General features: G+C 37.9%; 1 protein-coding gene across 2 annotated transcripts in view; it reads left to right on the plus strand.

Annotated features, from left to right (window-relative positions):
• Positions 1-18,094, plus strand: part of rab6ba (RAB6B, member RAS oncogene family a) — a 123,663-nt gene that overhangs the window by 43,822 nt on the left and 61,747 nt on the right. For both annotated transcript variants that reach the window (XM_048199693.1, XM_048199694.1), the window contains exon 2: positions 5,875-5,933. In XM_048199693.1, the coding sequence (XP_048055650.1) occupies positions 5,875-5,933 (59 nt within the window). The remainder of the gene's footprint in view (positions 1-5,874; positions 5,934-18,094) is intronic.

Below are 18,094 nucleotides of genomic sequence, written 5' to 3' on the forward strand. Positions count from 1 at the left end.
ACCTAAAATGAAGTTAATTAGCTGGACTGATAAGCTTTCATAATTGACATTGCTGATAGATTGTCTGTGGCATTTCACATATTTCGGAGTGTTTCTCTCTTAAAACTTGGTTTTACAACATTAGTACTGAGGATTTTATCAGCATACATGAGTGGATTTGTCATGAATATGTAATAGTGATGGAATAAAGCTGTTTTAAATTCAGTTCTTGGAGTTCTTGGTGTGTCTGCTAACGTTTATCAGGCAGCGCCTCGAGTATGTATTAAAGAGATATCAAAGACCCAAATCTCTGTAACAGAGGACTCTGCTGTCGGTTGCGTCCATGTTTTATCATAGTTATTTAATAAGATTTGGACTTAAAAGAATTTCTCAGGGTGAGCTTATTTTTCATGTCAATTTCGGTAAAAGCATATACCATATAGTCTTGTCTAGAAAAAGCTATTGGATTGTTATTTCCGCTGTTATTTAAAGGAAATAAGATTCATTAAACACACATTGACCTTTTGTGGCACATTGTCAATGTATTTGGGGTAAGATGTCAATAGGTACCGGCCATTGCATAGCCCATTATAGTCTTTTCAGCAAAATTTTAAGGAATAATTAATACAGAAATGAAATGCTGTCATCATGTACTCATCTTCATGTCATTACAAACCTGTATGGCTTTCTTTCTTATGCTGAACAAAAAGAAGAAAAAAGATATTTCTCAAAAATCTTTGTTGAATACTGGAGGAAAAAGCGTCTTTGTTAAGCTTTAAAGGGGTCATGAACTGCGTTTTTTGTTTTATAATGTTTCCTGGGGTTAATTGTGAAGAGTGTTGCATTAAAAGAGATTTGTTGAATAAAACGGGAGTTTTAGCGTGTGTCCAGAACTCAGTCACCGGTAAACTTGCGCTTTTTGATTGACAGAGTTCTTTGATCGCTTTCTTTATATACTTTAATCACCGTTTAAATAACAGATTATTTTCATCCTACTACGAGAAACAACATGAAGTTGACCATAGTCACTGTCACTGGTTTGATTTACTGACACATAGACAAAGATCATCTGTTCTGCACATGAATCATATCAAATCAGGCATTAGAATGAACACAGTTACTTACATGTTGTTGCATTACTGTGAAATCATGAATACAAATAAATAAAGCTCAACTGAGACATTCACATTGATGAAAATAAATAACCATATTCCTAGCATTAGGATCCTTTGAAAGGTAATGTTATTCTTGTCCTGTATCAATCACCAGGCGTTGATTTCTTCTGCGGAGGACATAGATGACATAGATAGGCACATTCCATATTCTTCTAGTACAATGACCTCTTATATATCAAAAGCTCAAGGAAAAGTTGATTTCTCAATTCATGACCCCTTTAATCTCACAATATAGGATTTTATTAAGTGAAAGCTTTCACACTTGTATTTGATTTCATTTCTTGGATTTATTTATAATGAAAAATATCATATACTGTAAACAGGTCATTGTGTGACTCGAAGTGAGGTAGTCTGTCATAAACTGCACCTGTCAAAAAATTGTCAAGAGACATTGTGGTTTTGGTGGCTATGCGATGAATATTTTGCATGTCAACACAAGGAGTTCTGGAGGAGGGAAAAAAATAAGCATTCCAGATGTGGGTAAAAGTTGTTAGAAGACTCACATCACACACAATTTTCTTTAGTAGTTTAGTAGTAGTTTTTGTTTTTGTTGTTGTTTGAATCACCCATCACTTAAATCAGTGAGAGTCAGAGTATCTTTCTCACAGTTTGACTTAAAATGTATGTTGCTTGCAACTTGCCAAAGCCCATTTTTACTTATATTTTGCTTGGCAAGTGTTTATTTTGGACATTGCATGTGCATGCAACACAAAATACAAATTCAATTCATTTACTTATTCATTCATCAATTAATAATCATGGTTTCAAACTGATGTGTGAGAACATGATACTGGGGAGGTCTGATGCTGCTTTAGTTTTGTGCAAGTGAAATGCAACATCAGAGCAGCCTTAGGGCCAGATTTACTAAATGGGGCAAATTAGTGTGAGAGCGCAATTCCACAAATGCACCGATGGGAATGGCAAGTTTTGCGTGTAATCTACTGCTGACGCGCAAATTAAAGAACGCAGACGCAGTCAAATCATTTACATAATGAAAAACGCAATCTACCAAGAGCAGCGCAAATTAGCATTGGGTCGCAAATAAGGAGAGCTGATGCTCATCAGGTGCAGGTCGACACAGGCGCAACTTGTTACATGTAATATACGGATAACGTCTTCTCTGGCATTCCAACGAAATTAATATGAGTGGAAAATATTTTCTCGCTTCTTCCATGCGCTCTCTGTACTCTGCAGTGTTTCCTCCTAGCAGCAACAACTGCAACATGATTTTTTTGGGGTGTTAAATAATGGCGCAAATACCAGTAAATTGACTAGCGCAAACATTAGTAAATTGCGTTGCGTGATTCATTTAAATACTCTCCTCCCATAAATTTTGTGTCTGATAGGGAAACTCCTACAAATGCATATGCAATAAGGTCAGCCACAAAAACAACTCAGTCCACACCTTTTCAGAGCTAATTTTGCACTGCGTGTTTTTAGTAAATCCCAACAGTAGGTGTTTAATGCCAAAAGTGGGTTTGCGCTGACGCAAGCTGTTAGTACATCTGGCCCTTAGACTTTGCAGTTGCCATAACAGAGTATATATTATTACATATAATGTGTTATTTGTAATGTTATTTTTTTTATTGTTTCCCCACAGTATCAAATTAACATTAACAGTATCACAGCATATATTAATGTTAGAGAATGTACGAAACCTAAAAGGCAAGAAGTAAAAAATTAATAAAAGAAGTAAAGAACTAATAGATGTAATCACAACAAGTAAAAAAAGATGTATGCAAGGTCACACTGTATTAGAGCAATCTTTAAATAAAAGGAAAATAAATGAAGTTAAAAGGAGTTCTGTATGTTCGTCAAAAAAGCGCTTTTATATATTCCCAAAGGGAGACCATATCAGCCAGAATTTGTGAGACTTTTGATGTTTATTGTGAGTGAGCTTTTCAAGTGGCAACCATGTAGCAATCTGTGATATCCACATTTTAAAAGATGGAGCCTCTGATGCAGACCAAAGTAACAAAATGCATTTTTAGCCAGGACAATGAATAACTGTTCACATTAAGATTCAATATACACTGTAATGTTTTATTTAACATTCTTGTTGATTTTATGCTTCTATATTTAATATTTAAAACATTAATTTTGTATTATTTACGTTTTCATTATTTCTTCAAATGTACATTTACCATTTATTATTTTGCATTGTTACAGTTACTTTATTTGATTAAAAATACAGTAAAAACAGTAATATTGTGAAATATTATTGCAATTTAAAAAAAACAGTTTTCTTTTTTTAATATATTTTAGAATGTCATTTATTTATGTAATGGCAAAGCTCAATTTTCAGCATCATTACTCCAGTCTTCAGTGTCACATGATCCTTCAGATATCAGTCTAATATGCTGATTTGATGCTCAAGAAACATTTGTTATGATCACAAATGTTGAGAACAGTTGTGTTGCTTATTTTTGTGGAATCTAATACATTTTAATCAGGATTCTTTGATGAATGATTTGTTTGAAATAGAAATCTTTTCTAACCGTGTTAAAGTTTTTCACTTTTGACCAATTTAATGCACATTTGCAAAAAAAAAAAAGTATTAATTTCTTTAAAAAAAAAAAATCTTACCTTTCCTGAACTTTTACACGGTAGTGTAATTTCTGTGTAAATGTATGTATGAGGCACTCTGTGCTGGACTGAACAGTCTGTGTAATGTACCTTTAGTGGTATATATGTGGTTTAAAGATACAAGGCAAAATTCCATTTCTAATCTATTCTATCTCTAGCTTCTCCCATTAATCTGCCAGCTTATCCTTACATTTTTCAACGTATTTTAGTTACTTTAGTTTCTTCCTTCCCATTTCCTTTTCCTGTATCCATTATCTGATTGTGCCTCTAATGGGCGCTCTTAGTGGAGTCAAAGCACCAAATCCAATCTATCACAGTAAAGGCTAAGCACTAAGCCCTATCTCCAGCTATTGCTCTGGTGTCTGCTATAAGTGATTAACTGAAAAATGTTGGATGCCCTCTGCTCCACTAAATGACATGATATTAAATATTTAACATGACTAAAATTAGACACCCACCACTCTATCCATTAGAAACAGAGCTTGAGCTGTCTGCTTTGGTGGATTCTAAGGAGATAGAATATAGAATGGAAAAGATTGCTTGCTATGAACTGGAGTGATCTGTTTTTCTTAAATTTCTGTTTAGGCTTTAAAGTAGCCTGTTCAAATGTTTGGGGTCAGTAAGATTTTTGTTTTTGAAAGAAATTAATACCTTTTTTAGCAAGGATGCATTAAATTTATCAAAAAAAAAACAAAACAAAAAAAAAAATATATATATATATATATATATATATATATATATATATATATATATATATATATATATATATATATATATATATATATATATATATATATATATACTGTTCTTTTGAACTTTTGAACTTTCCATCCATCCAACGATAAGAAATGTTTCTTGAGCACCAAATCAGCGTATTATAACGATTTCTGATGATCATGTGACACTGAAGATCGGAAATCGTACCGACCACAAATTATTGCATGATATTTCCTAGAGAAAATATACATTTCCAATATTTCAACCTACATTTGCTGCTTTAGCAAAGCAAATCTAAGTGGATGTTTTATTCCCACTGGTCTCACTGCAGTAGGAGCTGATGGTTTATGTATGTGAGTTGTGGTTTTAACATAGCGGCTGCCTCTCGGCGTCGGCTATCAGGTTGGCTGGCTATCTTCCATCCAGCAGTTTAATGTGCACTCAATAATCATGGTTTGTTAAATGAGGAGGGAAGGGGTATAGCCCAAACCATAATTCAGTATTTACTCAAAAGCATTAGATAAAGCCTTATGAGCCCCATTAATTTAGATCCTCCTCGCTTTTAAACGGAGACAGATCAGTGTCTTAGGGAAAATTAGCATTTAAATGACTTGTGACCTGCAGCCTCCAGTCTACTCACTGAAAAGACTTCTCAGCCATGAGAAATCCTGCTCTCTCCTTTATTTGATCTGTAGCTCAGAGTTATTTTCTGTGTGTGGATGTGTGGGTGTGGGTAAATTCATCCATTTATCTACACAGGTATATGTTTTTCTCTTGTGTCTCAGGGGAATCTCAGGTCAGCAGGGCAGATGAAGTTGTGCTGATGTTTTTATTGCAGTCTCATATCTGGGTTTAGGTTTTGTGATGCTGTTACTGGGATATTTTAAACTGTTTTCTACCCCAGATTTAATAAACTCGCCTCAAAAGAAGTCAAATCTAAATAATCTACCTTTTTAATACCTTTTTTATTGCTTGGAGCTTCAAAAAGTATGAGGATATTACCATTCATGAAATGTAGATGTGAAAATAAAACACTGTTATGTGCTGCACTGGAAAATGTAGCCATTTCAGTGTCTCATACTGTATGACAGATGATGACAAATCGAGTCTTTTCTTACATAAAAGCAATCCATTTTAATCCTTCAAATCGAAGACTGAGATGGTTTAGGATGGTAACTCTGCCCTAGTCCTAATGCAGTGATTTTCAATGGTTCCATAAATTCACTGACGACCTTCTGGGTAAGTCTCCTATTGAATGATTAGATCTCTTGGCAGAGGTTTCAATTAGCACAGTTGGCAGCCCACAGCTTGCAAATCAATCCAGTAAGCCCAGGCAGGCTTCACTGGCTTCCTCAGTTGCCGTCTGCTTTCAAATGGCTTCTATTTTAATGTTTCTCTTCTCTTTGTTCTCTTACAGTGGGGAAGACTTCCCTGATCACACGCTTCATGTACGACAGCTTTGACAACACATATCAGGTAGGCAGCTGGCGGACCGCTTGACGTCCTTGTCATTCTGTCACTCAGAGAGCTCAAAGTGTCCCTCCTCTTATTGTGCAGCGTCAAAGAGTCATTTCGCACAATCTTCAGAAAACATAATGGGCTGAGTTCAGTCTTTCATTTGTCAGGACAATTCTTCCAAATTGATTATAAATGTTCAACATTATTGTAATGTTGTGTGGTTATTAAATCACATAAACGTTTTTGCAAATTTTGATTATTCATCTCCGATATACAACCCTATGTACGGTCAGTGTCATATGACAGTAGGACCTGATTTTACCTCATATTATACTGTGTAGCAAAACTCTTGGTGAATGGTGAGCCAGATGTAGATTCAGCGGAAGCACACTACAAGTTGATATAGACTGTTGTTGTTGAATAATGTGGGGGTGGAAAGCATGCTGTTTGAAACATCTCAAGGGAAGTGTTGTCTGTGAGATTCATATTTTTTAATTAAACCTGTGAGAGAGCTGGTATACGGGAAAGGATTCCATCTCATATGAGACTGATTTGCTTGTATATATGAATATGGGTGATTGTTTAATTACAGGAACTATTTTATCCCCTAGGATGATTTTTAAAGTCGTCATAAAATGAAAATTCAATTTATCATGTATGTTTCTTTTTCTTAATTTTTTTTTTACCTTGTAATGTTTAATCAAAATGTCATAACTCCATCATAACAACAGACCTCTCTCTGGTGACATATGCTGGTCTTATATGCATATGCAATCATTTAGTCTGCTTAAGCACCAACCCTCCATAATTGACTGTACCTCACATTCATTTTGAAAGCAACACCCACATTTTAAAATCCATTCAACAACCAATGTGTCACAATGTGTTGCAGACAAATGTACAAAGATGACGATGAAAAACATATAATTCCTGAACAAAGGAAAAGGAGGACCAAACAAGGTGAATTAATGATACACAGCTGAACCAAAGACTATAGAATAACACAAGACGCATCACTCGTATTGTTTTGAATGGGAGAACGCACAATGTGGCGGAATAAGTCCCGCCTTCTAAATAAGAGCCAATCGCCAATTTGTAAAAAAAGTCAACGAGTCACTGCTGCGGCTGTTAGAAGCTCCGGTTCCTATAGAAACAGTCAGACGCATGCCTCCGGAATGAAACACAAGAGACGTGCACTTTAGGATTGCGCATGCGCATTAGGTTGATCCAGCCTGAAAAATACAGTTTTTTTTGTCATGATTCGAGCATTTAGAATTTGATGTTTCCCCATTCAAAGAGATAGGAGCTGCACTTGCATGCCCAAGAGGTGTTTTAAAGATGGCCGCTGAGTGAAATGACTTGTCTTAAAGGTGCCCTAGAATTGGAAAGCTAAATAATTGCTGTGAGTTAATTAGAGTTCTGTACATGGAAATGACATACAGTTAGTCTCAAACACCATTGTTTCCTCCTTCTTATGTAAATTTGATTTGTGCAAAAGACCTCCGAAGAACAGGTGAATCTCAACATAACACAGACTGTGACGCAACAGTCGGGATCATTAATATGTACGACCCCAATATTTGCATATGCTTCAAGGCATTAGACAAGCCAGTATTAACATCTGGAGCAGCATAGCTGAATCAACAGACTTTATGCAGGTAAGCAAGCAAGGACAATAGCGAAAAATGGCAGATGGAGCAAAAATAACTGACATGGTCCATGATTACATGATATTTTTAGTGATATTTGTAAACGGTCTTTCTAAATGTTTTGTTAGCATGTTGCTAATGTACTGTTAAATGTGGTTAAAGTTACCATCGTTTATTACTGTATTCACGGAGACAAGAGCCGTCACTATTTTCATTATTAAACACATGCAGTCTGTATAATTCATAAACACAACTTCATTCTTTATAAATCTCTGCAACAGTGTGTAATGTTAGCTTTAGCCCTGTTAGCCACTGCTGAGGCTACTATCAAACTCATTCAGAATCAAATGTAAACATCCAAATAAATACTATACTTACATGATCTGATATGCTGCATAGCGAACACTTTGTAAAGATCCATTTTGAGGGTTATATTAGCTGTGTGAACTTTGTTTATGCAATGTATTATAGAGTTGCGAGCTTGGGGGCGGGGAGCATGAGCATTTAAAGGGGACACACGCTGAATCGGCGCATTTTTAATTATTCCCCAAAATAGGCAGTAAAAAAATTGAATAAAAAGAAATCTATGGGGTATTTTGAGCTGAAACTTCACAGACACATTCAGGGGACACCTTAGACTTATATTACATCTTGTGAAAAGGGTTCTAGGGCACCTTTAAAGGGACTTTGGCTGAACTAATTGTGCGTCCCAATTCGCCTACTTATACTACGTCCTAAAAGTATGTACTGTTTTTGTAAAGAAAAAGTACATACTTTTGAGTGTGTAGCAGAAGAGTATGCAAGCTTTGGGACATACTACCTCGTCATAATTGCGTCTTTAACGGACGTTCTGTCTGTCAACCTGTATCTGTTAAATCATCTTGTCACAGTTAAAATCCTCCACATTCAATTACATTTAATTTCCTACCGTTTCAGAGAGAAACGTAGTCGCATGTTGATCTGCCAGTCATGGGTCTTTCATGCAGAGAACTCTCCTCATGTTTGCATAATGATGCATTTAAAAGTTAATGACCAAACGCATCGTTATAAAAGTTCACAATGCTGCTGCAGATGAAATATAATGTGGATAACATTTAATAAATATCTTTTCGTCAGGTTAGATCAGTGGTTCTCAAACGCGCAGCATCGGATCCGCGAGCGCGTGCAGAGTTGGGCTCATTCCAGCCGCGGTGCGCTGATGCGGTTATTTTTACTGATTTAAAATACATCAAACAAACACATCGAATTCACAGTTCAGTCTTTTGAAATTGTATGTTTTGCTTGTCAAGTACTTTACTACAGAGCAAACAGGAAGGCTGCCCATCTCGCTCATTAACAGCAAACTGATTCTTCCATTCTTCTTACCTTTACTGCGATGCGACTCTTCTTGTTTGCATGTGTTCCTTCATTTTATGTTCCACATTTAGTTTTTCTCTTTTAATAACAAATGTGACCATTTTGAGGCTTAAATTTACAAAATTAATGGCTACTGTTTGAATTCTTCCTAAGCGCGCACTTGTGTTTGTTTCGTTAACCGAGTGATTGCGTCATTAGCCTACATTGCCTGATGTCTGAAAATAATAAATGCTCACCAAAATTATTTTATATGACAAATAAAGCATTATAGCTCATTTATATTTATTTAATTCACTTTAATCTAAATTTTAAAACAAAAATGAATTGTATGCGGGCCGCAGGTTGAGAACCACTGCTCCACACCCATTGGCGTCGCACGATTCGCGCCCAAATTAGGTCAAAAGTATACTCACTGGATGTCATGGCAACTGAATCATGGAGGAAAACTTTAAATATCTCACCTTCGCTTTAATCTCGGACCATCTCCAAAAAAGACATAAAACACTAAACAAATGATTTTGACATGCGTTTATCAAAGTAGGAAATCCAGACTTTTAATCCCTTACACACAATTACTACTGTTGAAATACGAAATGGAGGCGGGTCCGGATTTAATTCCCTCCGGGTCCGGATCCGGACCGGAGTCCGGACTTTGAGAAGTGCTGGGTTAGATGCTGATTATTAATCATTCAAGCCCCTCTATCGTAACCGCTCTGCTTAACCGTCGGTCTCACACATCCGTCAAGTTTGTAGTTTTTTAAACACTTTTTATTCGTATTTGTAGTTCTAATCAAATCCTTGTCCACAGCGCAATGTGTTATGGGCAATATTAGTTGTTTTGATTAGCTGACCTTGAATTCTACATACTATGATTTGGGACATACTAATTCTAATTTCGAATACTATTTAGGACGGATAGTATGCGAATTGGGATGAAGCCATAGACTGTAAAAAAATATGGACGTAGTGTCCGTGACGTCACCCATAGAGTTCTGAATAGCAGTTTTGACGCGCAAATGAGGCCGCAGCCATCTTAGCTGCACGTGACCGCACGTCACTCACGGATAACTGAAAATGGGCAAAGAGGCGGGACGAAGTTGGAGCCCATGCGACTTGTTGCTGAAACCACGCCCGCCCTAGCTATCTATCTTAAATACTATCTAAAATATTAATAAAGATAGCAATATCATTAGAAAGTACTAAAGGATTACTGTCAATCTACGGTGAAACATGTTTTTTTCTGCTGTAAACTTGGCTAATTTAACATGATGGTCAATGAGATTCTGCTCACTTCTGCAGCCTGTCCCTAGCGGCCAGTCGATGAATTGCAGTTTAATTCACTTCCGTATTGGCTTCACGAGAAACAGGGGGAGGTTGCCGCTTGGATGAAGCATAAGAGAACTAATCATATCAGTAGCCATGGTAACTGAGTGGTGGGAAAATCCAACAAAGGAAAACAGGAAACTGATGAAATATGAACTAAAAGTCCATGAAAATGAAACTAAGATTAAAAAAGCAACTAAATATCTGTGACACAATGAATAGAAGTCCTCTCCCTACATTTTAAAATTTTTCAATAATTTGTTACACTTTGATATGCATCACAATACGCAAAAAAGGATTGATTCTTATTTTTCATTACACAAATGAAAAAAAAAATATAGAGAAAATTATAAAAATAGAGTTTGTAATAGCTTTATTATTTTTAGCTTTAACTAGCATTTGAACTTAATAATTTTCTAGGAAATTTTAAAAACATATTTTCAGTTGTGATGGATAGAATACAGTCTTCCATCATACTTTTCTTTTGTATTGTTTATTTTAAAATATTTATTTGGGGTTCACTGTTTTATATTTCCTGTTTTAGCAGAGTGGGCTTGGCCTTCACATGAAATGTTTGTGCAAGTGTTTTGTTTATGCATCCCATTTATTGTATTTATTGACATTTGTTTTAGCTCTTGTTCTTAATCATGTCTATGTAGTGGAATAAGGCAAGAGTTAATTTTATAAAAATGGTGTGTTCTAATAAATAGGAGCTGGAGAAATTTGTATATAAGATAACCATCACCAGTAGGAATGGGCACTAGTGGACTGATTGTGTTTGTGAGTGAAGTTTGTGAGCGAAGTATTGTTAGTATTGAAAACTCACAGTAAAACTCTGTACTCCGTTGTTGGAAGTTGGTGCTGTTTTATTACCTTAAGGCACCAATATACTCACAGCAAATATATTTTTCATTCTTCGAAGTTCAAAATACCTTTGCAGCAATATACTGTTACCGAGCATCCCAACAACGCCCACACTGCTGGGAGTGGCATTTAGATGTAAATATGTGCTGTGTGCTTCCCTCTCAATAATAAAATAAACACACAACAAAAATGACAATGGTGAGAAAACAGCAGTTAAGAAAGCATCTGATCATAGTGACATGGATTTGTTTGAACATGCTCTGCAATACGGCACTCCAGTCAAGTCACATCATGTTTATTTTCATACCACTTTATACAACAGATTATTTTGAAGGAAACAGCTTTATAGTATTAAGCATGAAAAAACAGTTTCTCTTTTGATTAGAATTACAATTTCATTTTCTACAATAAAGCAGTTCTCCAGTGTTCATGTTTTTACTTGCATCTGACCTTGATGGTCTGAACAAATTAAATGAACAGGAAAAGATTTCCATGTCAAAGTAGGTAGAGCCTCAGCACACACCTCCTACCTATTACGTAATCGCCACCAGTCGGAGCAAACCTTCCCGGAAAACAAGCTGCTTTGAACTCCAAATGAACTCTGTTTTGGCCTGATTTTGTTCTACATGACGTCACACCTGTTCGTTCTTCGATTTCACTTGAAGTATATCGGGACCAGTTCTAGTTTTTAGACTCTTTTATTAATAACTATTGTTTTTAATCATACTCTTAAAACAATGCTTTTATTTGCACATTTTTCACATCCGTGTTGCTAATAAACATCTTGGATGCCATTTCTGCTTTATGTTGCAATATACCAAATGAATTGATGCAATAACGATCCAAGTAGTATTATTGTATTATTGTGTCTTCACAACAAAGAATCACTGTTCCTAATACTGTTGTCATTACGGTCACACCAAGGTTTTTAAAGGACAATTAACTTTTCTCCATAAAGTCGTCAAGTAGTCAAAGTATTCAAAAGTGCCCTTCATTGAAAATCATCCATGTGTATGTGACTGTGGCATTCTTTCAAAGTGCTGTTATGTCCAAGTGTCTAAGGCATCTGTATTAGACTTGAATGTTTCCATTCCACTTATCTGCATGGTTTATAACCCATGAAACCTGAAGGACACTGAAATGATGTGAACGTGTCGTGTTTTTCCAGGCTGAAATGCTCTGTAGGCATGTGTCTATTTAGATGTCTTTGTGTTTGAGCTGAGTCACAGCTTTAGTGCACTACAGGTTCTAACTGTCACAATACTCCAAACGCCTGAGACACATATGCATGATGAAAGCTCTCTGAAGTCTCTCTGGCCTTGATCTTGCCTTTCTCTCTCTCTTTATATCCTATCCGTTCTGCCGCACTACCATTGTGGGCTCTGCATTTAAACTTTAGTAGGACAGAGAGTACATTTTTACATTTTTATGCCAAAAGAAAACCTCATCAGCCAACAAAAATGGATTAATATTTGTTATTTATCCAAACTATTGTTAATGTTTTGTTATATAAATGTGCTGTGTAAATACTTAAATAATAGACCCTTACAGTTTTCCTACACACTGTGTACCAATAGCTTAAAACACTGAATTTGGAGTTAAGCTCCAACCAGCCCCCTGATCTTCACTCTCACAATGTGTGTAACGTTAAGACGATGTTTGTTGCATAAACCAAACTAAGCATGCTGCGCTGCTACAGTGTCATACTGTAATAAGATTACACAAGTGCTTTGTGAACAGGCTTTGTTGTGCTTTCTGACGAGATGATAGATTCCGGAATCTCAAATCCGGAGTGCTGTTTTTCACCATGTGTTTATTCTTGCTAAAATGCTTTGTGTTTACCTATATAGATATTTCTGTATAAATAATTGTATAGAGATATTACATCTGAGTTAATGATCTGTTGCTCTTTTTTTGTCAGGATCTATTAATTTATTCAAAAATAAATTAATAATGTAATAATAAAATTATGTAATAAACTGTAATTATTCAATGCCTTAAATACACATCTTTTATGATAAGCATTATGTCTATTAAATTGTAAGATAATTTGATCTTTTTAGAGCAATGCAGGGCTAGTTCAAGTTGTAACGTCATGTGGGTCAAGATCTCCAATCACCATGCCTGTCACCTTCTGCACTACATCTCCCAGAATCCTTCCTGGTCCAACACCTGCATGCATTCCACAATCATCACTAGCTGTCAATCACCTCATCACCCCAGCACCAGATATAAGGACACTCCACACACACACACACACACACACTGTCTAGTCTCGTCGAATGCTAAGACTGCTATCGTTTGGATCGCAACTTACCTAAAGTATACTCAAGTATACTCACTCTGTGTCCTGCCCCTCGTTCCTGTCTCCTCTTCAGTCTCCTTGTTCCTGTTCATCCACGTTCCCCTGTTCCCACATGGAATACCTACAAGGCAAAGGAAAGTAACCGTGCTACTCACTGACTGTTAACGTGTGTGTGGATCATCACCTGCTTGTTCCCCGTCTACATTCACTGTCATTGCTGCCTGTTGTTTTCACTTTGCCTACTTCACCTTATTGTTTCAGTAAATAGTTTGATTGTTTATACTTACTGATCTCTTCAGTCTGTGTCTCCTGACGAAAGACCAGACCACAACCGATTGCAGCATGAGCATACTTCTCCACCCGATAGATCTATAGTATTCCCTCACTCAAAATGGCCGTCCAGTTGAGGAGTTTGCTGGGGATTTCCTGGAGCTGGCTTTTACAGTCTCCTTGGATGATGATATGCTCATGTTTATTTTCCATAGAGGTTTGGATGAACTTTTCCATTCTAGGATACCGTGGGATGTGCATGGCTGCATGTTGGAGCAGTACATTCTCTATGCTCTTCTACTCAGCAGAACCACTCCTGAAAGACCGCTCATTCTTCCTGTTATCCCCGAGTCCAATCCAGAGTCCGCTCCAGTCCAAGCCAATCTAGAGTCAGCATCAGTTCAAACCAATCCAGAATCAGCTACTGTCCAAACCAATTCAAAATCCACTCCAGAGTTCCGATCCATCAGAACTCCAGCCCATGAGTCTGTTTCAGAATCGACTCTAATCCATGAGTCTGCTCCAGAGCCTGCTCTCTCCTGTGAATTAACAGTCCTAAAATCAATTTGAGAATCTTTCCCAGACAGAGTTTGCTTCAGAGTCTACTCTAAACCATGAATCAGCACATGAGCCCACTCGCGTTCTTGAACTCAGCCCCTGAGTCCGCTCCAGTGTCTGCTCTAGCCATAGAGCTCTGCCCAGTACATGCTCTATCCCCAGAGTCGAGTCCAGAGGTCTCGATGCTATTGATAATGGCACTAGCTATTGGGTGTGTTTGAACAGCACACTCTACCCTGATGTTTTACAAGAAAAGGGGGGTTCTGTTTCCCATGCTTCATGAATCCATGAAGCCAGAATCCTTCCTGGTCCACAACCTGCATGCATTCTATAATCATCACCAGCTGTCATCAATCACCCCAGCACCAGATATAAGGACACTCCACACACACAAACTGTATGGTCTCGTTGAATGCTAAGACTGCTATCGTTTGGATTGCAACTTACCTGAAGAATACTCATCTCTGTGTCCTGGCCCTCATTCCTGCCTCCTCTTCAGTCTTCTCTTCAGAAATAAAAAGCAAAAAAAAAAATTCACATTCATTTGTATAGTGCTCTTTAACAATACATATTGTTTCAAAGCAGCTTTACAGAAAATGCATGTGTATACATTACAATTTAGAGTGATCTGTTGATCACAAGCTACACACTCCTTCAGTTAGGGATAGAAGAACTGTTGCCTATTTAAATCCAAACAGATCTTCTTCTCCAGCGCACCCTCCCACCTTGTCCATGCTCCCTGCTGCTGCATGCCCACTATCCTGCAGGTCATTTCCACTTCAACACTAGTCCTCATCTCTTTCAGGACTAGCTGGTGTCGGTCCCTACCATGGTCATACCAACCTTGTCATAGTGAGGTTGTGCTCTCCACTTCCTACCTGTCTGCACAGTGATGCCTGCTGATGCCACCCTCGAGTCCTTGGAGTCTCAATAGAGTAGTGCCTCTCTGGCGGATAGACCTTGAACTCCTCATCAAGGCTGCTAAACGGGAGCTGGAGCTTCTTTCTCTTTCCATAGAGTGCTGCTCTGCTCAACCTGCATGGCAATCTCAGCCATCTACAGAGGTAGCTATTGACCATCTTCTCTATGGTCTCCACTGTTGTCAAGGTTACCTCATACACCAGCAGAGGCCAGAGGACTCGAGGTAAGATGCCATGTTGGTATAACCAGGCCTTATATAAGCCTGGTAGGCCAGACTTTTGAACTGTTGTGAGCCAAGATTCAAGCTCCTTGGGTGGCTGTAGCATCCGTGAGGCTACAGTCAAAGACCTTGCCAAGGCACCTGATATGGTTCTCAGTGATGGATGGAATTACAATACCATCCACGTGGAAGTGGAACTTGTCCACTACTTTCCCCCTTTTCAGCACCCTGGACCTGAACTCGTTAAGCTTGAAACCCAATCCTTGCCCAGGATATCATTTTTTCCAGGCCCTGAAAAATCCACTGGCCTCCTGGCACTGAAGGTGTGGTGACAGTCATCCATAACTCCAGTCTTGGACTCCACTCTACTTCTGCTGTCTTAACCACCATATTCATGACAAGGGCAAAGAGAATAACTGAGATGGTGCACCCAGTTATGATCCCCTTTTCAAGCCGGTGCCATTCTGATGTTAAGTTCCCCGAAGTGACTCTAAGCCTGAAGTTCCTGTAGTAGTTCAGGATGAGGTCCTTTATCTTACTAGGAACGTGGTGGCAATCCAGGGTCTTCTCAATAAGCTTGTGGGAAATGGAGCCGTAAGCGTTGGTGAGGTCAAGCCAAAGCACCACAAGGTCTCCCTTTTCTTCGCAAGCCTCTCTGATCAGATCCGTGACAACCCCAGTGTGTTCTAGGCAACTAGGGACTCTTGGAATGCCACCTTTCTGCACAGAGGTGTCGATGTAGCCATTCTTGAGGAGGAAGTCTGACATCTTTCAGGCTAGGACAATGAAGAAGATCTTCCCTTCCACGCTGAGAAGGAAGATGGACCTGAACTGCTCCAGTTTTGAGTTGTCCTCCTTCTGTATCCAGCCCCCCTACGCATGCCTCCACTGGTCTGCTACTGTGCCCCTGCGCCACACCACTTGCAAGATCTTCTATAGGATCTTGAGGAGCTCAGGGCAATGCTTATACACCTTGTAGGGTACACCACTGGGTCCTGGAGTGGAGCTGGTTCCGGCTGCTGAAACCACCTCCTGCACTTCCCTACATGTGGGCTCTCTGGTGTTAAGGTCCACCTTGGGAGATGGTACGTCCAACAGGGCTCTGAGGGGCCCAAGCTCTTGCTCCCTTTCAGGGTCACTCAGGGTGTTGTGCACCCTGGAACAAGTCAGACGACCACTTCACTTCTGCCCCGCTCACTTCCTTGCTCTCTCTCTCTCTCTGCTGCCTTCTGTGCCACTCTGCTCTATGCAGAGTCACGAGTCACGGAGCTCTGCGAGTGGGGGTTTCTCTTCCTCAGTTGCTACCTTGAACTGTCTTGCCAACGCTTGAAGCTCTTGCCGCAGCTGGTGGATCTTGTCTGTGCTTCAGTTCATGGTGTAGTTTAGTCTGCTGGTCTTGCACTCGTCAATGCCAAACCTCTCTGTTGCAAAACTGACAATGATTGTGGTCACCGTCTCAAGGCATTTATCTGCATCTTCCTTTGCTGTCGCGGTGATGATTCTTGCTGCATCCTCATTGAACTGGCACTATACTTTGTGCTGGTTTGCCGCAGGCCACTTGATCTGACGCTGTTGAGCTACTCTGCCTGGAGCCGAAGAGTTTTGCGCTTGGAGGTTCTGGGCACTGTGGGGTGTCTCTGGGCCAGGCTCCTCCTGGGTCTAAAGGTAGCCATTTACTTCATTCCTGAAAGAATCTGCTGTTTGAATGAATTGAATGAATGAATGACTCAATGACTTGCTTATTTAGACATTTACCACCACCTACTGGCAGTTTTAGTTTCTTATATAATTTTTTTTTTTTTTTTTTTTTTTAAATCATATTTCCATATTAATAAACCCATTGAAGGTATCGGCCACCCAAAACTAAATTGTGTAATAAATTAGCTTTAGAAAAAAATGTATTTTATTTGATTCAACAGAATTTTTGTAATACCTATTTGATACTTTTCTCATTTAACACAATAATGACTTTAAATTATCTTTTGGGGGTTATTTCTCAGCCAAATTTGATGTGCAATTATTTTGTGATTTTAATCTCTTGACATATATTGATATGAAACCTAAAAGTTTATGTGTAATAAATTGTGTAATAAATTAGCTTTAGAAAAAAAAATTTATTTGATTCAACAGAACTTTTGTAATACCTATTTGATGCTTTTCTCATTTAACACAATAATGATTTTAAATTATCTTTTGGGGGTTATTTCTCAGCCAAATTTGATGTGCAATTATTTTGTGATTTTAATCTCTTGACATATATAGATATAGATATAGATATAGATATAGATATAGATATATAGATATATAGATAGGTCCTGGAAAAAATTTCACAGTTTCCACAAAAATAGCAGCACAACTGTATTTGACATTGAATATAATAAGAAATGTTTCTTGAGCAGCAAATCAGCATATTAGAATGATTTCTGAAGGATCATGTGACACTGAAGACTGGAGTAATGGCTGGAGAAAATTTAGCTTTGCCATCACATGAATAAATTACTTTTTAAAATACATTGCAATAGAAAACATAAAAAATATAATTAAACTATAATAATATGTCACAATACAGTTTTTTCTGTATTTGTGATCACATAAATGCAGTCTTGGTGAACATAAAAAATAATATATGATTCAGTAACAAATCTTACAGACCCCACATTTTTGAACGGCATATATGTATATATATTGTTTCATCACATTAAACTGGGATAGG

This window comes from Megalobrama amblycephala, linkage group LG8 (genome assembly GCF_018812025.1).
Source record: "Megalobrama amblycephala isolate DHTTF-2021 linkage group LG8, ASM1881202v1, whole genome shotgun sequence".
NCBI lineage: Eukaryota > Metazoa > Chordata > Actinopteri > Cypriniformes > Xenocyprididae > Megalobrama > Megalobrama amblycephala.